At 47.2% G+C, this 22,561-nt stretch overlaps 1 protein-coding gene across 2 annotated transcripts in view; it reads right to left on the bottom strand.

Annotated features, from left to right (window-relative positions):
• Positions 1-473: 473 nt before the first annotated feature.
• The window catches only part of LOC140405482 (ceramide synthase 6-like), a 139,100-nt gene continuing 117,012 nt past the window's right edge, over positions 474-22,561 (bottom strand). The window contains exons 9-11 of one of the 2 annotated variants that reach the window (XM_072493975.1): positions 16,130-16,286; positions 12,466-12,480; positions 474-7,949 (exon numbers count right to left, since the gene is read on the bottom strand). In XM_072493975.1, the coding sequence (XP_072350076.1) occupies positions 7,788-7,949; positions 12,466-12,480; positions 16,130-16,286 (334 nt within the window). In that variant the 3' untranslated portion in view covers positions 474-7,787. The remainder of the gene's footprint in view (positions 7,950-12,465; positions 12,481-16,129; positions 16,287-22,561) is intronic. The other variant, XM_072493976.1, reaches the window with a different exon arrangement.

Here is a 22,561-nt window from a genome sequence, read left to right as displayed (position 1 = left end):
TGTTAATTTATTGAAGCTACTACTCTGAAAAATAACATTTAGGGCGTTTAAGGACCTGAAAAGCGAATCAGGAAATAAACCAAATCCTAATGAGTACCTCCAATTGAAGATTGAGTCAAATGCAATGTGTTCAGTGTGACAAATCCCTGATGGTTATAGATTTTCTAAACTAGTGTTTTCCCCAAAATAAATGTTACATTGCTGGAGTGACAGTTCAAAGTCACAAAATTCCATTTTCTGCTGAGTGGTGGGGTGGGCCAAGTAATCCAGATTCTGAAATTACAGGTGGCATTCAAGCCCACTGCAGCGAATGGGTGATTTTGGCCCACATTCCATGAATGAACATTGAAGTTGCCGTCCTAGTTCAAAAAGGGCTGTATCCTGATTCACATCAACTGGCAACTTGGCTTTCAAACTCTATGGGATTTCAATCCACACTCTTAAATAAATGGTGAGAAAATAAAATGGAAACATTCAATTTAAAATATTTAATGACACTTTTATTGCAGTGTACCCAGTAAAAAACCACATTGAATCAACAAGAACGAACAGAGGAACCTCCACCAACACATCCACAGCTTGTTATCTTGCAAACATTAGTCTGTATTGACAGAAATGTTGATGCATTGATTTAAATGCAAGACAATATTTATTTTGGTAGTTATTAAAGTGCCGTCCTCTCCCCCAATCCTAAAGCCACTCCGATCTAGTCACTGGCACGCTGGTGACTATGCTGCCGCCAGCAATAGGCTGGCTAAAGCACTCAGCAACCACTCTGCAGGGTTTGAAAAAGGCACAGTAAAACTGAAAAGTAATATTTGACAGTAATATTAACAGTTCAACATGAAAACAAACCGAAAAGAGTTGGTGCCACATCCAACAAAAAGTAACCTCGTTGGCTTTTCCTCCCCACATCAGTTCAGACACCCATTATAGTCAATTACTTCAACTATCTAACAGCAAGATAGGACTTTGTCACTAAAATATATATTCTACATACTCTCAACAATTAGAACCTCCCGCACAAAATGGAAACACTCCAGGCTGATGATTTGTTCTCACCATCCACCAAGAAACCATTCCTCCCACACAGGAATTTCAATAAAGTGGCAATACTGACTGGTTTACTGTCTCCTTCAAGACACAGATCAGTTGTGTTCCCTTCCTTCCCTCCAACCCCATGGTGAGATTGGCTAACCCACTACTAACCAGTAATTGAACCTGGCTCAGTTTCACAGCAGGTAGTAATATCATTTATGAGTCTTAGTGGTTTTTCTTTATTAATTTTTCGGAACTAAAGTCAGTATATTCCATTTTGGAACAATTTATTTTTTCCTTTAACTTTCTGGCCTCCTTACGGCAAACACCAAATGGTTGATAACGTGGTCAGATACTAGGACTGAAAAAAATACCAATCACTGCCCATTTATTCACTGTTAAACCAGCATAACCACAAACCATGACAGATCATGCCCAGTTATTGTAACTTCATTGCAGTGTTAATGTTCTTGTAACAATAATAATCTTTATTATTGTCACAAGTTCCATCACTTTATTATGACTGGTCCAGAATGGTATTACAAAAATTAAAGAGACCAATCCATTCAAAAGATTGTTTCCTTACAATTTAAATCAATGTTACATAGACCAAGTCACTTTATTTAAAATGAGATCCAGTTTGCAATTTTGAAATCACTGCTATCTATCATATTTCAGTGATCTCCAGAGGATCCATTGGTCCCAACTCCATCCCAGCTTTTCCAGGCTGCACACATTAGATTACACGGACTCAGATGCTGGCTGTCTAATACGGAGACACCCAAATCAAATTAGATGTAGAATGATGATTTGGATGGCAAGAGTGTAGGCACAAGCATGGCCTAGCACTAGTGCTAGGTCATGCCCAGAATTTAAACATGGCTAGTGAATTCCTGGACCAAAAATTTACTTTGGATAACAGGAGTCCATTCTCCTTGCCGCAACCACCTCCCCCTCCAACAAGTTAAAGAAAAAACAAGAGGAGTCACACAATAGGAGAAATGAGCAGGCAGCAGGACCTGGCCAGTTGACCAGGGATACCAAAAATTGAACAGTGGATATTTTCTGTCACAAATTCATACCAGTTACAAGGGCATCATCCTGAAGGATGCTGAGGAAACTTGTAGCGTCTGCAGCGCAGTGAGAAGCTCAGGGTCTCACTGTCAATTTGAAAATATCATAATACTTAGTTACGTGATAAAGATCAAAGATGCATCTGCTTAGGTCACAACACAGACACACACTTGCTGACATCATTCGTGCCAGTGAGCTTGGCAAATCTTCCAGAAAATGAGTGCCTGAATTTCAGGAAATTTCTATGAACGCAACTGCCACAGACACAAATAGACGCAACATGCAGGTTGGCAGAGAATTACGAGGCTAAAGTTCAAACATGTGGCTCATAAAGCTGAAAAAGGACTAAAAAAGTGAGAGGCACACACTTGACATCATAGAATCACTGACCGGTACTGGAATACCACTTTCCTCCCTACCTTGTATATGTCAGCAACATTCCATAAACACATATAAAAAGAGAAAGGAATTGACAGGAAACATTGTTTGAGGTGGTGGTAATAGGCAGGTTGGAGGGTAGGAATTTAAAAAAAAAAAAGTATTTGAGACTATTCTCTTCTCAGAAGAATGCTTGGGCTATATTCTCTTTCCTCCTCCCCCCCCCCCCCCCGAGGAGGGGTTTAGTTATTCTCACCTAAAGTCAGGCCTGCTCCCACAGGCTTCCTAGCCAGACGCATTATGTATTTAATGGATCTACTTCAAAAGCTTAGCATCAGCTCGGATTAAATGCAAGCTGTATCCAGCCGAGTTAGACCAACAATACATGCTTGGAATCTTCTCTGGTTGCATTTTTAATAGTGACGAGGCATTTCACAAGCCTGTTTTTGCACTGAGGAAACAATTTGGTATCTATTTTGCCTGCAAAGAAATAAAAGGAGGGATATGAATCGATTACTTCACACAAAGTACTTTTTGTTCTCACATAAAACCTTGCCCCTTCAGTCAACAGCTTTTGGGGAACTTGTGCACCATTTCTGCGGAGATCATTTCAGTCAACGGGTGGGATTTGCCACGATTCGCTTCTGGTGATGTCAGTTTCACCAGTGCCAACACAAATATTAAAATGTAAAATGCAGACTTTATTACAGAATTCAAATGTCCTACACTAGTCTTGTAACTCCCACCTATCCACAAAGCGGCCTAGCAGCATCACGTTTTTCACAATTCAAGACAGAGTGCGGGTTTGCTACAATAATAATACTCTTTATTGTCACAAGTAGGCTTATATTAACACTGCAATGATGTTACTGTGAAAAGCTCCCAGTTGCCACACTCCGGCACCTGTTCGGGCACACTGAGGGAGAATTCAGAATGTCCAATTCACCTAACAAGCACGTCTTTCGGGCCAAATTACTGCTGCCTCCAGAAAGCTGAAAATGGCAGAAATTGTCGGAATCTCAACATCACAGGCTGTACATTTCACAGAAATTCTGCACTTTACAGTGAATTATTTTCCAACCCCATGTATTGAAGATTAAATTGGTCAAGAACAGTTTTGCGACATTGGTGAACCCGGCTGGTAGAAGATCATGTGGGAGGAACAAATCACCTAGCTTACATGGGGAGGGCAGATTATAAACGTGAACGTTCAGGGCAAAACCATTTTAAAGTGCAGCCTTCATTAGAAATGCAAGTGGGACCAAGTTCTGGTCAACGGTACCATTGTTTTTAGGTCATCTCCCATAATTCTCTACAGTTTGTCAACTAGAATATAGTCAGATGAGAAGGCGTTTTAGACCAATTGTAAAATCAATTGTTTTGTGGGTCAAAGGCATGGAAGTCTCTGTAGTCTAATTTTCCTGTGCAGTCATTCAAAGAGCCCAGACTGGCATCTTTATGGTCATTCCACATTAAGGATCTTAATACAGACTTCAGATTCCAGAAATTAACACAAACTGGATGCGGAGGTCACATCCTTTAAAGAAAGTCCCTCAGTCTATAGGGTATAAATAAAGCAAAACTCATATGTACAAACCAATTGCTGCCGTGTTAACCATGTTCCAAAATAAATTCTGCTCCGCTTTCAACCAGCGTTTTAACCATCATTTAAAAATAAAAACACTCCTCGACACGTTCTATAATCTCAAAGCTAATAGTCAAATCATTGTGTTAATGGGTTCTCAGTGGTTAACAGTGCAAATCTTGGGGGGCAGCACGGTGGCGCAGCGGGTTAGCACTGCCGCCTCACGGCACCAATGTCCCAGGTTCGATCCTGGCTCTGGGTCACTCCATGTGCATTTTGCACATTCTCCCCGTGTCTGCGTGGGTCTCACCCCCACAACCCAAAGATGTGCAGGCTAGGTGGATTGGCCACGCTAAATTGCCCTTAATTGGAAAAAATGAATTGGGTACTCTAAATTTAATAAACAAAACAGTGCAAATCTCGAGATCAGGGAGTATTGGTGAGAAATGGAGTACAGACCACTTGGGGTAAGAACTTGCAGCTGACACACAATTGCATCATCTTACAGACAATATACAGAGCAGGTGTGCCAGAAATTTAGTCTATCCCCGTCCAGCAGCACCAAAAAGTCGCACTTTCTCTATGGCAAGAAAATTCAGGCCCAGTTTTTCCCGTAGTGTTTAGCAGTGCTGTGTATGTTGATGCAAGTGATTCGGCTGAAATTGATCTGAACACAAATGACACGGAGCACAAGAAAACATTAAGGGCTTCAGATTACCCATGCAATATGGAAAATTACACCCCTTCAACAAGCATCAGTACTGAAACTGCCAATTTGACTCAGACCTTTACCCAGCTCTTTTTAAGACAGTGAGCCAGAATGTATTGCACTAGGTTAGAGATTTAATCCACCAGTCTGCCTTCATCAGGCCATGGCGTCAGTCTGCCTGGGGGTGGGTTGGGGTGAAGTGTTTCGAGGGATAGTATCCCATTCCTCCCAGCAGCCAATGGCATCAACTGCTTGCAAACCGTTACTCAAAAAAAGTTGTCAATTTCCAATGATGGGACTGAGGAGGAGGTAGACCAAAAAAGTGTGAGGGAGCATAGCATGCAAGAGGTAGGCAACAATCCCTTACGGCACCCAAGACTTCAGACACCATTCCTGTGCGCGAACCGACCCAAAATGATGGGCTTGGCGGTTAAATAAGTTGGACATTATATTTGGTGAGAAGATTCATCTACATTGTACTATGCACTATCCTGTGCTTCAAATATAAAGAACAGGCTGGCAATAGCAGAGTGCAGGGGAGGTTCTTGAACAAGTGTTCACACAAAAATACCAAAACCTATCTCATCTTCAACACGGACTTACCGGCCCTGTACATTAGCTGTGCTACTGTCAATCTTGAAATCATACTTCCAAACATCTATATTCAGTGAACAATATGCCCTGGTTACCGTAAAGAGCATTGCGACCAACACTTTACCAGTGAAAGAAACCTGGAAACTTGCTTAAGATTGAACCCTCATTGAGGTGAATGTTTCTCTGGCAACAGAAAGGTCTCGAGAAGGCCGGTGAGCTCAATTGCTGGCGACAGTCCAAATGGTGGCGATTTGGTACCGGAGCCATAAAACCAAGACGGACCGGGGGGTTTGATCCCTGGTCTGTGCGGAGTTAACTATCAGCCAGGTTAGCAGCAGAGGGCACTGTGACTGGCTTCAGTCTCCAGGCACCTTATTTCAGTGACCCCTGCATGTAGAGCGCGGGCAAGTGGAGGAGAATAGAGGCCCTGGCAAGAAATGGGATGCCATGGGCAACATCCTGAAGGGCTGCTGGCACCCATGGAACAACACTCCAGCAAGCCAGCAGCTTGGGGGGGGGGGGGGGGGGGGGGAGAAAGGGAGAAGCAGCGGTGGAATTTAGCCTCACACAAAAACAATCTTAACACTATGAGGGTGGGAAGAGGACATCAAATTCAAAAATTGCTTCTAGGCTTCCAGAGCCAGATTCTGAATTTCAAAAGAAAATTAAGAAAAATATACCAAAATGACATTGTACTGTGTATTTGCTTTATGTCTTCATTTGAAATACGAAAGAAAAAAAAATCTGGGCTCAGAAATTCAACTCTGGGAAGCAACACTTCAAATCTCCCTTGAACCAGTATTTCCACAGACCCTGTTGGCTATATATACCACTCGGATCGCCACAAAAGCACAAGTAAAGACAATCTTTTTCCTTTCAAGAAAACAGGTTGCATAGCTGCAACTACTGCATTTTTTTTTTGCTTAAGTTTAAAAAGACAAACTCTGCAACTTGTAAACAAACTTATCAGAACAGCTTGCACACAAATACTCATTCGCAGCAACCTTGGAGCAGTCTTTCTTTGAGGAACACACGGGGTCAGGTTAAAGCATTGTCCAAGTCACCTCTAAAAAGTCAGAGATATTTGGGTGGACTATTTTTCAAGGCAATTTTTTTAAAAAATCAGCATAATTAAAATTTTTAAAAATTGTTCTACTCATTGAGATTTAATTTCACCAGAACCAAACTAGTCCAAAAATATAGCCCCCACTTTAGTACAAGACAGCATTGAAACCTTTATAACCTTGAGCCATCACTAGTTGGAGAGGGAGAAATTAGTTTGCAATCCCCTCCACCCCAGTCAATAAAAGTTAAACAGAAACAGGTCAGAGGATTGTCTGTTTATTGTGCCTGAAAACAACATCATCCCTTCAATAGACTGCTGTAACAAGAGGACCATTTGGCGCTCCCAATAAACGGCAAATGAAATTTGGCAGTGGTAGACTGCCCAGTAACAGCCATGTGCTCGCTGCATTTTGGTTTCACAAACCACACAAGTGGAATTACTTTGTATTCAACAGAAACAAAATGAACTGACCACTCAAAATACTACGCAGAGGCCGACAGGAGATTCATCTTCCTCAGCATCCAATTATCAATGCACTGACACACATATACACAGCTCATCACACACACATACATACATATATATATACAGACACACACACACTGCTCATCGCTCACACGCATACCTCATCACACACATACGCAGTTGTCCACCGGTTTTAATACAAAGCTATGCTTCAACATTTGGGTCAACAGTGAAATGACACCCACAGAAATTACCATTTGGACCCTGGCCATAACTCCGGATTCTTTGGATTACTCAATTCCTTTCTATAAAATACCCAACATAGCCGGGATGGTGGGAATTCAAGCACTAACCCAACAATACCCTTTCCATCTGAAGTGACCAGGTTTGAAGTCCCATCAGTAAAAAAACGATTACCTCTTTCCTCTTGGGTTTTTTTTGTTTCAGATTTCTGGCTCTCTCAGCTCGACTTGACGTTTTGCACTTAACGAGTTACAAAATATAGGACAAAGAAACACAACAATAACAGGCCCGAAATGTAAACCACACCTTTAGCAATTCGACAAATTGCACAAAACCCATTTAAAGCACTGCAGGTTGTTAAATGGAATAAGATGGGTCTATAGAATCCTCAGTGTAGCTCCATCCAATCCCATTTAAAGCTGCGTTCCAATTTCTCATATTGCTAAAGCACAATGAACGAGAATTAAGGAAAAATGCCTGTATGTGTAAGTGACTGAACAGGCAGCCTCCCCCTCAGGTCCCACACAGCAACACCCAGTTTATTAAATTAAAAAATAACACTGTCCAGTGCTTGGCTGTTTTCCGTGCAGCTATCCTGCCTTTTTGCCTAACCCACGTTCCATAGTTCATGGAGACTAATAGTCGCCTGCCCATGATCCAGTGGTGAGGTGACCATTGGTCCCATTCGTGCTGTTGGCTCCTTTGGAGGGATTGTAGTGATGGAGCTTTGTGCCGTTAGTCATGGAGTCATCGTCATCAGAGCTGCTCTCAATGTCACTCCGATCATCCTTAGAGACCTGCATTGAAGAGAAAATTTGAACGATATTTACATACATCAGGTAGTTCCGCATTTTTGCCTGTTCATCCATCAGTATCAGTTTCAAAGCTAGAATCGTATGACAAAAATACAACTTTTGGTCATTTGGATCAAACTCCTGTCTTTCCGTTCCGTGCAGGACTTATGTTAGGTTGCATTAGTTACCCGGCAGCAACAACACAGGTTCGGGTTTGTGGTCTGGACCAATTCTCTAACGAGGCAAGTTCCTGATTACATTGGATCCATGCTGAGCCAAGCTTGAAGCAAGGTCCATCCCCCCCCTCCCACTCCCACAACAGAGGAGACACTTTCATGCAACCAGTATGAGGAAGGTGGGCGACGTTCGACTTTGCGAATGGTGCACAATATCAAAGCTCGAGGATTAACATAAAGCACAATTCAAAAAAAAACTTTGCACAACCAATAGGGGAATAAGGAGCAACTTCCACCCCCTTGAAATAATTCCCCAAATGCAGAGAGTTGCAAAATTCAGAACAAAGGAATTGTCAAATTTAATTCCCATTAATCCTTCAATGGACTTCTGCAGAATTCTGCTTTCCCCAGGCTGTGTATTGACTGGGCCTAGGCCTCTAGTGGAGTTTGTTTTGGTCTGTCAGACAGTTGGAGTTGGAGGGCAGCAGCACATCCCTATGGAGAGGGCCTTGGCTTCAGGTAATGGCAGCGTGACGGAGATCAGGGGCTCAGTGGAGTGAGAAAAGGAGATTTGAAGCCATCTTCATTCACCTGGTGCTATCCAGACCAGCACCCATAGATTCATAAAAATATAACAGCATCACGCCAGCAAATCACTAAATAAATTCTCGTGTTAGGAGTCTGTAAAAGACTCTAATTTCTAGTAAAAGTTAGGTATGCAAGGTGTGAAGTGGTTAAAAACAAAGGAGAATAGTTCTGGTCAGGGATGAAATGCCTTTGCACTCGATTGTAGAAAGAAATCTTGACTTTGGAGTCAGAAGCCAATGTTATGAAATGGCAAAACTACACGCGTCACTGACAGTCTCACCATCAGGCCCTTTATAAACCAAGATTCAACTTTTATTCTGTTCACCTGGTAATCGTCTGTTCGGATTTGCAAGTACCGTCAAGGTGGGGGAAGTGGGACTTGCCATTCTCCTCAAATAAAAAAAAATGCATCGAACGAGGCAGAACATCCAAAAAATTAAATTACACTCGTTTGAAAATATTACAGTTTAGAAATTAAAGCTCATGACGAGACTGCCTCGGTTTATAGTTTTCAGATGAAGCTACAGGACCAGCAAACACATACATACAATGCCAAGGCTCTTTTGAAAAATAGTTTGAGGGCTGCTTACACCCTTTGAAAGTAATTCATTAAAGTTGTGTGCTGGGAGATACTGATGCTCTTCTGCTAGACTTTGCAAAGTGAAACTCTCTACTCTTCCCCTCCCCTCCCCCCAAGAACAATGATCCTGAGCCAATACCGCTCGTCACCTAGCAACCATGTCACAGCAGTAAGGCCAGAAAGGTCCAGGGTGTCGTCTCCGCCCACACACACTGCAATTCTCAAGTTGCTAGAGGGTCCAGGACAATATTCCCCAGGAATATTCCTCCTTCCTTGTGGAGAGCTCGGGAGAAGGGATTGGCCGTTCAGGACCGAGACGAGGAGGAATTCTCTTCAGCGAGAAGGTTGCAAATCAGAATCCTCTATCCAGGGGCCCAGTGGGTGAATATATGGAAGACAAAAGGTGGATAGATTTTTGGGGGGTCTGAAGGAAAATATGGGACGCTGGGAAAGTGCAAGTCGAAGATCAGTCATTGGTTGTATTGAAGAGCGGGGCAGATTCAAGGGGACTGAATGGCCACTACTTCTATTTCTGATGCTCTTACGATGCAATCTTCAGTTTGTTTTTAGATGGCATGAGGCACTGAGGGGTTTGCCAGGTCACCAGGGCTCCTGAAAAGGCAAACATTACCCAGAGCTAATCGATCAGCTAACAGTAACCCACCCACCTCCTACTGTGGTAATTGTTCCATCATTACCGCAATTCCCAAATAACTCAGCAGGTGGCACCATAAACAAAACAAAATAACACGACGCAGAAGTTGCTTTAAATTAAAGAAAGCGCTCCGACCAAAAAAATCCTGGTTCTGGGAAATGGTCCCATCGGCCGGCCGCCCCCGATGATATTTCAAAACAATACCCGTGGTCATCTTGCCTCCAAGAACATGTGCTTCTGGTTTGCTGGCGACTGACCAAAATTATTCACAGCTACTAACTGTTAAGCAATCAGAAAACCAACCGAAAAAATGTCTTGCTTTGCATAAAGTCTCCACGGAATGAGCAAATCTTCTTTTGTTTTAAACGAGAAACAGAGACGGCGATGGTGCAACATCCAACTCCTCAGGGGAGTGGAACTTTAAAAAAAAAAAATTCTTCAAGAAAAGAGCTCAAGAGCGGCGATAAAGGCTGCAAAAATATTCAAAATCTGCTTTAGATTTAACGGCTTGCAACATACTTTAACAATATTGGCAATTTGGCAGAAGGCTGCTAATGTAGACCAGATAAAATAGTGCACCAATTTGCCAAAAGGCTGGTTTGTCAGGTTTCTGCTCTGAGAGGGGGGGGGGGGGGGGGGGGGTGAACAGCAGTCAGCTCCACATAATTGGGGCCAAAGAGAAAATGCTGGAAAATCTCAGCAGGTCAGGCAGCATCTGTGGGGAGAGAAAAGAGCTAACGTTTCGAGTCCAGATGACTCTTTGTCAAAGCTTTGACATAATTGGGGGGGGTGGGGGCTATTGACCTCCTCGTGCAATACCTGGCATAGGCACCCCAATAGAGGGCACCAACAAACCCCCTGTACCCCCCCCCCCCCCCCCCCCCCTCGGTCAGTAAATATCTGTATTGGCATATTAGAGTGCGCAGCACAGAATAAATACACTTATCGTTCTTAAAGAAAAAAGCAGCCCAGTTACATTTGTTAGAAATAACAAACGCCAGAGAAACATATTTACATGGCAATGTACTTATTTCAGTGCCAAAAAAGAAAGCCATTCGACTAAAAGGTTTGAAACCTTTCACTTTTCTCTAGAACTTTCTTCAGTCAGGGTTAAAAGTAGCTCGCCAGCTCAGGTCTATTCATCCAAATCACACCCGATGGTGGCAGCACTATACACAGCGTTTAAACCACCCACTAACTGAAAGGGCAGGTCAAATAGAAACGGTGCACATCTCTCACTGGAAGAGGTACTTTTTCCATCGGAAATAAAAATCACTTCTGCAATTCGTCACGTTTTAAAATTCTTTCACAGATGTGGGCGGCGCCGGTTAGGCCAGCATTTATTGCCCCTCCCTAGTTGCCCTCGAAGGTGGTGGTGGTCCGCCTTCTTGAACCGCTTTAGTCCCTGAGGTGTAGGTACATCCACCGTGCTGTTAGGGAGGCAGTTGCAGGATGTTGCCCCAGCGACAGTGAAGGAACAGCCGATATATTTCCAAGTCAGGATGGTGAGTGACTTGGAGGGGAACCTCCAGGTGGTGGGGTTCCCAGGTATCTGCTGCTCTTGTCCTTCTAGATGGTAGAGGTCGTGGGTTTGGAAGGTGCTGACCACATGCACAACAGTGGGGCAAGAGGCAAGACCCAGGGAACAAATTGCTCAGTTGTGGCTGTAAGAACTAAAACTAAGACAAAGTTTAATTTGATCCTTTGCCTCAACAGACCAGAAGGTAGTTCTATACCTTTATATCTGGAATCTCCACACGGAAACATTCCTAACCGAGGGGTAGAACAAAGAGGACGAGAATATTTAGCTGCTACTTTTGCCAGATGCAATCCCAAATCGGTGCCTTTTCTTTAACTGTCAGCTCCACACCCCCTTTTCCAGAATAAATGATCACAACTGATGGGTCTTTCAGGGGTAATGACCTCCTTTCTCGCACTCACTTTTCACACATTTGAAAGTTTGGTGACTTTGTTGCACTTGTTTTTGCTTTAAAAAGTGGGACGCATCATCATCACATCTAGCCAGTCGCTTCCTGACATTTTAAATGCCACAATTAGGTCGTCTCCTAACTTGCTCATCTTCAGCAACATTGGCGTTAACTTTGATGCCTTTGGCCCCACTGGAGGTCAGCTGATAGCATAAACTACAACTCGAATCTGTGAAATTAGCCAGGCAGGTTCATGAGAAATCCCAATTTCTTCTATCCCTTGCAGTTAAAGCCAGAGTTTGACAGTATATGGATGGTGCGATGCAAATACTGTTCACAGCTTAGGTCTGGCATGTCTGCATATGGTCAATCCTGCTGGCTGGTTAAGGCAGCACAATGATATTTACTGGCAATAATCACAGTACATTGGTAACTGGTTATTGGACTATTATTTCAGGCTGTTAAACTCATGCAAAGCAGCAAAGGCCCAGTAGAGCATTCCGATTACGATACCATGCAAAGCAGAAAGAGGTGCTTGAGAAATAATCAGGGAAAATGTTGGGCGACCGACTCCAACAGTTGCAACACTTACAAGCAAAATGTTCCACTTCCCGGCGTACACAAGACAGAAAGTATGAAACACAATGGGGAAAAAACAGAAACAATGAAACCAAATCTTGTACCACAGAAAAGCTGGTCAAGAAACTTGTTCAGTTTTGACTGTTTGAACGAACACGCGTAGATGCATAGAGAACACAGTGGAGAACACACCGATGCACAGAGGCGGGAACACACAGAACACACAGAGGAGAGAACACACAGAGGGGAGGACACAGACGCACAGAGGGGAGGACACAGACGCACAGAGGGGAGGACACAGACGCACAGAGGGGAGGACACAGACGCACAGAGGGGAGGACACAGACGCACAGAGGGGAGGACACAGACGCACAGAGGGGAGGACACAGACGCACAGAGGGGAGGACACAGACGCACAGAGGGGAGGACACAGACGCACAGAGGGGAGGACACAGACGCACAGAGGGGCGGACACAGACGCACAGAGGGGCGGACACAGACGCACAGAGGGGAGGACACAGACGCACAGAGGGGAGGACACAGACGCACAGAGGGGAGGACACAGACGCACAGAGGGGAGGACACAGACGCACAGAGGGGAGGACACAGACGCACAGAGGGGCGGACACAGACGCACAGAGGGGCGGACACAGACGCACAGAGGGGAGGACACAGACGCACAGAGGGGAGGACACAGACGCACAGAGGGGAGGACACAGACGCACAGAGGGGAGGACACAGACGCACAGAGGGGAGGACACAGACGCACAGAGGGGAGGACACAGACGCACAGAGGGGAGGACACAGACGCACAGAGGGGAGGACACAGACGCACAGAGGGGAGGACACAGACGCACAGAGGGGAGGACACAGACGCACAGAGGGGAGGACACAGCCGCACAGAGGGGAGGACACAGCCGCACAGAGGGGAGGACACAGACGCACAGAGGGGAGGACACAGACGCACAGAGGGGAGGACACAGACGCACAGAGGGGAGGACACAGACGCACAGAGGGGAGGACACAGACGCACAGAGGGGAGGACACAGACGCACAGAGGGGAGGACACAGACGCACAGAGGGGAGGACACAGACGCACAGAGGGGAGGACACAGACGCACAGAGGGGAGGACACAGACGCACAGAGGGGAGGACACAGACGCACAGAGGGGAGGACACAGACGCACAGAGGGGAGGACACAGACGCACAGAGGGGAGGACACAGACGCACAGAGGGGAGGACACAGACGCACAGAGGGGAGGACACAGACGCACAGAGGGGAGGACACAGACGCACAGAGGGGAGGACACAGACGCACAGAGGGGAGGACACAGACGCACAGAGGGGAGGACACAGACGCACAGAGGGGAGGACACAGACGCACAGAGGGGAGGACACAGACGCACAGAGGGGAGGACACAGACGCACAGAGGGGAGGACACAGACGCACAGAGGGGAGGACACAGACGCACAGAGGGGAGGACACAGACGCACAGAGGGGAGGACACAGACGCACAGAGGGGAGGACACAGACGCACAGAGGGGAGGACACAGACGCACAGAGGGGAGGACACTGATGCACAGAGGGGAGGACACTGATGCAGAGGAGAGGAGGACACAGATGCACAGAGGGGAGGACACGGACGCACAGAGGGGAGGACACAGATGCAGAGGAGAGGAGGGCAAACACTAACAGCAGCTGCTGTACCAGGACCTGGCACATTACTCATTCATTCATCCATCATCAAGATCATTTTCAACAACATCCACACCCACCCCACATTTCATGGTGAAAACTCTCCATACATTACCTTCCAGGGCCTGGAAAAACATTTCACAACTGATATTCACTCTGGTAAAACACAGTATTCTCCACATTCACCCAAAATTGTAATCGAAAGTCATTAAGCAAAAAAGGTCCTATTAGGAGGAGGAGGAGGGGGGGGGGTGGAAAGAAAGGGGCCAAGGCACACAGGGGAAAGAGAGAGAGCACGAGAGACACACACGGACAGAGAGAGAGAGACACACACACACCAAGGCAGAGAGAGGCACACACACAGATACAGACAGGCAGAGAGAGAGAGACACACACACAGGCAGAAAGAGACGCACACAGATAGACAGGCAGAGAGAGAGAGACACACACACTGGCAGAGAGAGAGAGACACACACACAGGCAGAGAGAGACACACACAAATACAGCCAGGGAGAGAGAGAGACGCACACAGATACAGATAGGGGAGAGAGAGAGAAAAGAGAGTGAGAGACAAACACACACACACAGGCAGAGAGGCGTGCATACAGATACAGACAGGCAGAGAGAAAAGAGAGAGAGACACACACACACAGATACAGACAGGGAGAGAGGCGTGCATACAGATACAGACAGGCAGAGAGAAAAGAGAGGGAGAGAGAGAGACACACACACACAGATACAGACAGGGAGAGAGAGAGACACACACACACACACAGGCAGAGAGACACACACACACACACACAGGTACAGACAGGCAGAGAGTGGGAGATCCCATCCTGCTTAACTGGGAGGTTCCTGGCAGCATCTGTGGAAAGTTAACATTGCAGGGCAAGGGCAGCACAGTGGGTTAGCACTGCTGCCTCACGGCACCGAGGTCCCAGGTTCGAATCCCGGCTCTGGGTCACTGTCCGTGTGGAGTTTGCACATTCTCCCAGTGTTTGCATGGGTTTTGCCCCCACAACCCAAAGACGTGCAGGGTGGGTGGATTGGCCACGCTAAATTGCCCCTGAATTGGAAAAAAATGAATTGGGTACTCTAAATTTATAATTTTTAAAAAAACATTGCAGGGCAGTGATGTTGTGATGAAGGGAATGTTAACACGGCTTCTCTCTCCACAAATGCTGCCAGACCAGCTGAGCATTTCCAGCTCTATTGTTCGGTTCTTTCTCCATCCAGTACTTCAGCTTTGACTATCGAAGCGGCAGCACTCAAAGCACAAAAGCAACTCAGCCAAGCCCCATCTTATTCCTCTACCTTTGTTAGGGCAGCTGAATGCCCCACATGGAGAGTATGCCCTCGGGTTGACAAAAAGAAGACGGCGCAGCTCCTTAGCAAAGTGCATTACGCACCTGCTAAAGAACAGAGAACATTACAGCGCAGTACAGGCCCTTCGGCCCTCGATGTTGCGCCGACCTGTGAAACCACTCTAAAGCCCATCTACACTAATATAGAACATAGTTCTAAAGGTGGAGTTTGTACCAAAACCCCAAAGTCTCCAGCATTTAAATCAGTATCAGAATTGGGTCACATGATTCCAGGAGGGTGGATTTCGCCCAAATCCATGACTCTGGGATATGCACAAAGGCAGATTAGCATCACCCGAGAGTGGAGAGATTTCTCTAATCAAGTTACCATTGAAAATGAATTCACTTTAACAATACAGAGGCCAGTATTCCTGACCTTTATAGCACAATATACCCTCAAACGTCCAGTTTACAACTAGGCTACCGTTACTCTAGTTTGGTTCTTGGTGGAAAGGATTTGCAGAAAACTCCACACCCAGTACATTTAAAAGAAATACTTGCACTTGAATCCAATGTGAGCGCATTTTTATTCTGTCTCTTGGTGGAGTTTCATTCACTGATTCACAACTAGACATAGCAGCAGAACACAGTAAGTTGTTAAAGATTTGAAAATTACCTTTCCCTTGACGATAGCTTTATATGCGATGCAGATAATGAGGTATGACCAGATGCAGTGTAGAACCTGTAGTGTTAGCAACAGCAAATTGAAGAGCCACCAGCTTGGATATGGTCCAATGATCTCCCAACTTTCAAACAGTGTTGTGTTTAAAATCCTGAAAATGAAAAGAGAAACCAAAATCAACCTTCATCTTTATAAACACTGTCCAACATACAAGGAAGACCTTTTTCCTCAGCAGAAGGTTTAACTGGGCCCTTGACCGTATCCGCCCCATTTCCCACACCCGTTCCTCTCCCAGAGCGAAGACAGGGTTCCCCGTCCACACTTTCCACCTCTATATTCAAACGATCATCATCCGCCATTTCCTCCACCTCCAAACGCATCTCCCCTCCCAGCATTCCAAAGGGACCATGTTCCCAGTGGCACTCTGACTCACCCTCTCCCATTCCAAAGCCCCCCCCCACCCAACCGCCGCAACGTTCTGGTTGCTTGTCATTTTGACTCTCTGCTGCAATGGCCCCTCAGCACCTCGCTGTTCTATTGGACATTTTGCAGCCTTTCGGACCTGAGCTCAATAATTTCAAGACCACCCCATCATTCTCGATAAGCTGTTTGTGTTGATTCCTCTTTCCCTATTCACACCTCCTCTAGACCCATCCTTTGTTTCCGCTCGTCCCATTACCACCCTTTTTCCTTGCACTATCATCCCCTGAAATTTAATCCCTCTTGCCTGACCGACAACATTTCGAGCATCTTGCGGTTTGAAATTTTAGATTTCCCGCAGTGTTTGTAATGCAGGCTCGTGTTCCAATCTTTGCAAGCATTTGATTTTGAGAGTCAACACTCCCAGGATCTCTCGGTGTCAGCCTCTCAGTTTTACCATTCGCAGGAGACCCTGACAAGTTGCTTTTAATGGTTTAGCACACTGGGCTAAATCATTGGCTTTGAAAGCAGGCCAGCAGCACGGTTCAATTCCCGTACCAGCCTCCCCGAACAGGTGCCGGAATGTGGCAACTAGGGGCTTTTCACAGTAACTTCATTGAAGCCTACTTGTGACAATAAGCGATTTTCACCTTCATCTTAATGCTGGAGAAGCACATTTTGGGCTAGGAATTCAGCACTGCCAATATGTCGTACAGTTCCCAGCTGGCCAGCTCCACAGAACGGACTCAGTTAAACTTCACTCCAGTTGTTTGGATTTCAGGATACACCAGAAATTATCCCTATTTAGGACTAGAACGACACAAATATCTTCAATGTGTTGTTAAAGTTGAGGGTTGAAGTTTTTTTTTTTTTAATAGAAAAGCAAAACGCCTGGCAACAGCATCACTTCCTTTCATTTGAAGGACAGCTCCAACATGAGAAGTTGGATCTTTTCACGAATAAACTGCATGTCAGAGACATTTACAGAGAATAATTCAAAAAGTTCTTCCATATTACAATGCAGCTAAACCCCGTCACCAAACCCAAACCCCACCACCAAACCCAAACCCTACCCAAACCCCACCACCACCAAACCCAAACCCCGTCACCAAACCCAAACCCCACCACCAAACCCAAACCCCACCACCAAACCCAAACCCCACCACCAAACCCAACCCAAACCCCACCACCAAACCCAAACCCCTCCACCAAACCCAAACCCTACCCAAACCCCACCACCACCAAACCCAAACCCCTCCACCAAACCCAAACCCTACCCAAACCCCACCACCACCAAACCCAAACCCCGTCACCAAACCCAAACCCCACCACCAAACCCAAACCCCGCCACCAAACCCAAACCCCGCCACCAAACCCAAACCCCGTCACCAAACCCAAACCCCGTCACCAAACCCAAACCCCGTCACCAAACCCAAACCCCGTCACCAAACCCAAACCCCGTCACCAAACCCAAACCCCGTCACCAAACCCAAACCCCGTCACCAAACCCAAACCCCACCACCAAACCCAAACCCTACCCAAACCCCACCACCACCAAACCCAAACCCCGTCACCAAACCCAAACCCCACCACCAAACCCAAACCCCACCACCAAACCCAAACCCCACCACCAAACCCAACCCAAACCCCACCACCAAACCCAAACCCCTCCACCAAACCCAAACCCTACCCAAACCCCACCACCACCAAACCCAAACCCCTCCACCAAACCCAAACCCTACCCAAACCCCACCACCACCAAACCCAAACCCCGTCACCAAACCCAAACCCCGCCACCAAACCCAAACCCCGCCACCAAACCCAAACCCCGCCACCAAACCCAAACCCCGCCACCAAACCCAAACCCCGTCACCAAACCCAAACCCCGTCACCAAACCCAAACCCCGTCACCAAACCCAAACCCCGTCACCAAACCCAAACCCCGTCACCAAACCCAAACCCCGTCACCAAACCCAAACCCCGTCACCAAACCCAAACCCCGTCACCAAACCCAAACCCCGTCACCAAACCCAAACCCCGTCACCAAACCCAAACCCAGCCAAACCCAAACCCCGTCACCAAACCCAAACCCCGTCACCAAACCCAAACCCCGTCACCAAACCCAAACCCCGCCACCAAACCCAAACCCCGCCACCAAACCCAAACCCCACCACCAAACCCAAACCCCACCACCAAACCCAAACCCCACCACCAAACCCAAACCCCACCACCAAACCCAAACCCCACCACCAAACCCAAACCCCACCACCAAACCCAAACCCCACCACCAAACCCAAACCCCACCACCAAACCCAAACCCCACCACCAAACCCAAACCCCACCACCAAACCCAAACCCCACCACCAAACCCAAACCCCACCACCAAACCCAAACCCCACCACCAAACCCAAACCCCGTCACCAAACCCAAACCCCGTCACCAAACCCAAACCCCACCACCAAACCCAAACCCCACCACCACCATACCCAAACCCCACCACCAAACCCAAACCCCACCACCAAACCCAAACCCCACCACCAAACCCAAACACCGTCACCAAACCCAAACCCCACCACCAAACCCAAACCCCGTCACCAAACCCAAACCCCGTCACCAAACCCAAACCCCGTCACCAAACCCAAACCCCGTCACCAAACCCAAACCCCACCACCAAACCCAAACCCCACCACCAAACCCAAACCCCACCACCAAACCCAAACCCCACCATCACCAAACCCAAACCCCGCCACCAAACCCAAACCCCGCCACCAAACCCAAACCCCGCCACCAAACCCAAACCCCGCCACCAAACCCAAACCCCGCCACCAAACCCAAACCCCGCCACCAAACCCAAACCCCGCCACCAAACCCAAACCCCGCCACCAAACCCAAACCCCGCCACCAAACCCAAACCCCACCACCAAACCCAAACCCCACCACCAAACCCAAACCCCACCACCAAACCCAAACCCCACCACCAAACCCAAACCCCACCACCAAACCCAAACCCCACCACCAAACCCAAACCCCACCACCAAACCCAAACCCCACCACCAAACCCAAACCCCACCACCAAACCCAAACCCCACCACCAAACCCAAACCCCACCACCAAACCCAAACCCCACCACCAAACCCAAACCCCACCACCAAACCCAAACCCCACCACCAAACCCAAACCCCGTCACCAAACCCAAACCCCACCACCAAACCCAAACCCCGTCACCAAACCCAAACCCCACCACCAAACCCAAACCCCACCACCAAACCCAAACCCCGTCACCAAACCCAAACCCCACCACCAAACCCAAACCCCACCACCAAACCCAAACCCCACCACCAAACCCAAACCCCACCACCAAACCCAAACCCCGTCACCAAACCTAAACCCCACCACTAAACCATCGGAACTAGAACCATCCAGATTCATCGTTATTTTCTGTGATCAAACTTTTTTTTTAAATAAATATTTTATTGAAAATTTTTGGTCAACCAACACAGTACATTGTGCATCCTTTACACAATATTATAACAACACAAATAACAATGACCTATTTTATAAACAAAAAATGAATAAATAATAAATAACAAAAATGAAAACTAACCCTAATTGGCAACTGCCTTATCACAAGTAACACTCTCCAAAAATATAATTTAACAGTCCAATATATAACTATCTGTCGCAACGACCTATACATATTATACAGTATATATTAACAACCCTGAGAGTCCTTCTGGTTCCCCGTCCGCCCTCCCCCCACGATCCTGGGCTGCTGCTGCTGCCTTCTTTTTTCCATTCCATCTATCTTTCTGTGAGGTATTCGACGAACGGTTGCCACCGCCTGGTGAACCCTTGAGCCGATCCCCTTGGAACGAACTTAATCCGCTCTAGCTTTATAAACCCCGCCATGTCATTTATCCAGGTCTCCATCCCCGGGGGCTTGGCTTCTTTCCACATTAACAATATCCTGCGCCGGGCTACTAGGGACGCAAAGGCCAAAACATCGGCCTCTCTCGCCTCCTGCACTCCCGGCTCTTGTGCAACCCCAAATATAGCCAACCCCCAGCTTGGTTCGACCCGGACCCCCACTACTTTTGAAAGCACCTTTGTCACCCCCATCCAAAACCCCTGTAGTGCCGGGCATGACCAAAACATATGGGTATGATTCGCTGGGCTTCTCGAGCACCTCGCACACCTATCCTCCACCCCAAAAAATTTACTGAGCCGTGCTCCAGTCATATGTGCCCTGTGTAATACCTTAAACTGAATCAGGCTTAGCCTGGCACACGAGGACGACGAGTTTACCCTGCTTAGGGCATCTGCCCACAGCCCCTCCTCGATCTCCTCCCCCAGCTCTTATTCCCATTTCCCTTTTAGTTCATCTACCATAGTCTCCCCTTCGTCCCTCATTTCCCTATATATATCTGACACCTTACCATCCCCCACCCATGTCTTTGAGATCACTCTGTCCTGCACCTCTTGTGTCGGGAGATGCGGGAATTCCCTCACCTGTTGCCTCGCAAAAGCCCTCAGTTGCATATACCTGAATGCATTCCCTTGGGGCAACCCATATTTCTCGGTCAGCGCTCCCAGACTCGCGAACTTCCCATCCACAAACAGATCTTTCAGTTGCGTTATTCCTGCTCTTTGCCACATTCCATATCCCCCATCCATTCCCCCCGGGGCAAACCTATGGTTGTTTCTTATCGGGGACCCCCCCAAGGCTCCAGTCTTTCCCCTATGCCGTCTCCACTGTCCCCAAATCTTCAGTGTAGCCACCACCACCGGGCTTGTGGTGTAGTTCCTCGGTGAGAACGGCAATGGGGCTGTCACCATAGCCTGTAGGCTAGTCCCCCTACAGGACGCCCTCTCTAATCTCTTTCACGCCGCTCCCTCCTCCTCTCCCATCCACTTACTCACCATTGAAATATTAGCGGCCCAATAATACTCACTTAGGCTCGGTAGTGCCAGCCCCCCCCTATCCCTGCTACGCTGTAAGAATCCCTTCCTCACTCTCGGGGTCTTCCCGGCCCACACAAAACCCATGATGCTCTTTTCAATCCTTTTTTTAAAAAGCCTTCGTGATCACCACCGGGAGGCACTGAAACACAAAGAGGAATCTCGGGAGGACCACCATCTTAACCGCCTGCACCCTCCCTGCCAGTGACAGGGATACCATATCCCATCTCTTGAAATCCTCCTCCATTTGTTCCACCAACCGCGTTAAATTTAACCTATGCAATGTGCCCCAATTCTTGGCTATCTGGATCCCCAGGTAACGAAAGTCCCTTGTTACCTTCCTCAACGGTAGGTCCTCTATTTCTCTACTCTGCTCCCCTGGATGCACCACAAACAACTCACTTTTCCCCATGTTCAATTTATACCCTGAAAAATCCCCAAACTCCCCAAGTATCCGCATTATTTCTGGCATCCCCTCCGCCGGGTCTGCCACGTATAGTAGCAAATCGTCCGCATACAAAGATACCCGGTGCTCTTCTCCTCCTCTAAGTACTCCCCTCCACTTCTTGGAGCCAGGGGCTCAATCGCCAGTGCAAACAATAATGGGGACAGAGGGCATCCCTGCCTTGTCCCTCTATGGAGCCGAAAATATGCAGATCCCCGTCCATTCGTGACCACGCTCGCCATCGGGGCCCTATACAAAAGCTGCACCCATCTAACATACCCCTCCCCAAAACCAAATCTCCTCAACACCTCCCACAAATAATCCCACTCCACTCTATCAAATGCTTTCTCGGCATCCATCGCCACTACTATCTCCGTTTCCCCCTCTGGTGGGGCCATCATCATTACCCCTAACAGCCTCCGTATATTCGTGTTCAGCTGTCTCCCCTTCACAAACCCAGTTTGGTCCTCGTGGACCACCCCCAGGACACATTCCTCTATTCTCATTGCCATTACCTTGGCCAGGATCTTGGCATCTACATTTAGGAGGGAAATAGGTCTATAGGACCCGCATTGTAGCGGGTCCTTTTCCTTCTTTAAGAG

Source organism: Scyliorhinus torazame, chromosome X, assembly GCF_047496885.1.
Source record: "Scyliorhinus torazame isolate Kashiwa2021f chromosome X, sScyTor2.1, whole genome shotgun sequence".
In the NCBI taxonomy this organism is placed as follows: Eukaryota; Metazoa; Chordata; class Chondrichthyes; order Carcharhiniformes; family Scyliorhinidae; genus Scyliorhinus; species Scyliorhinus torazame.
Note: the sequence above shows the minus strand (reverse complement) of the source record. Positions and strands in the feature narration are given on the sequence as shown.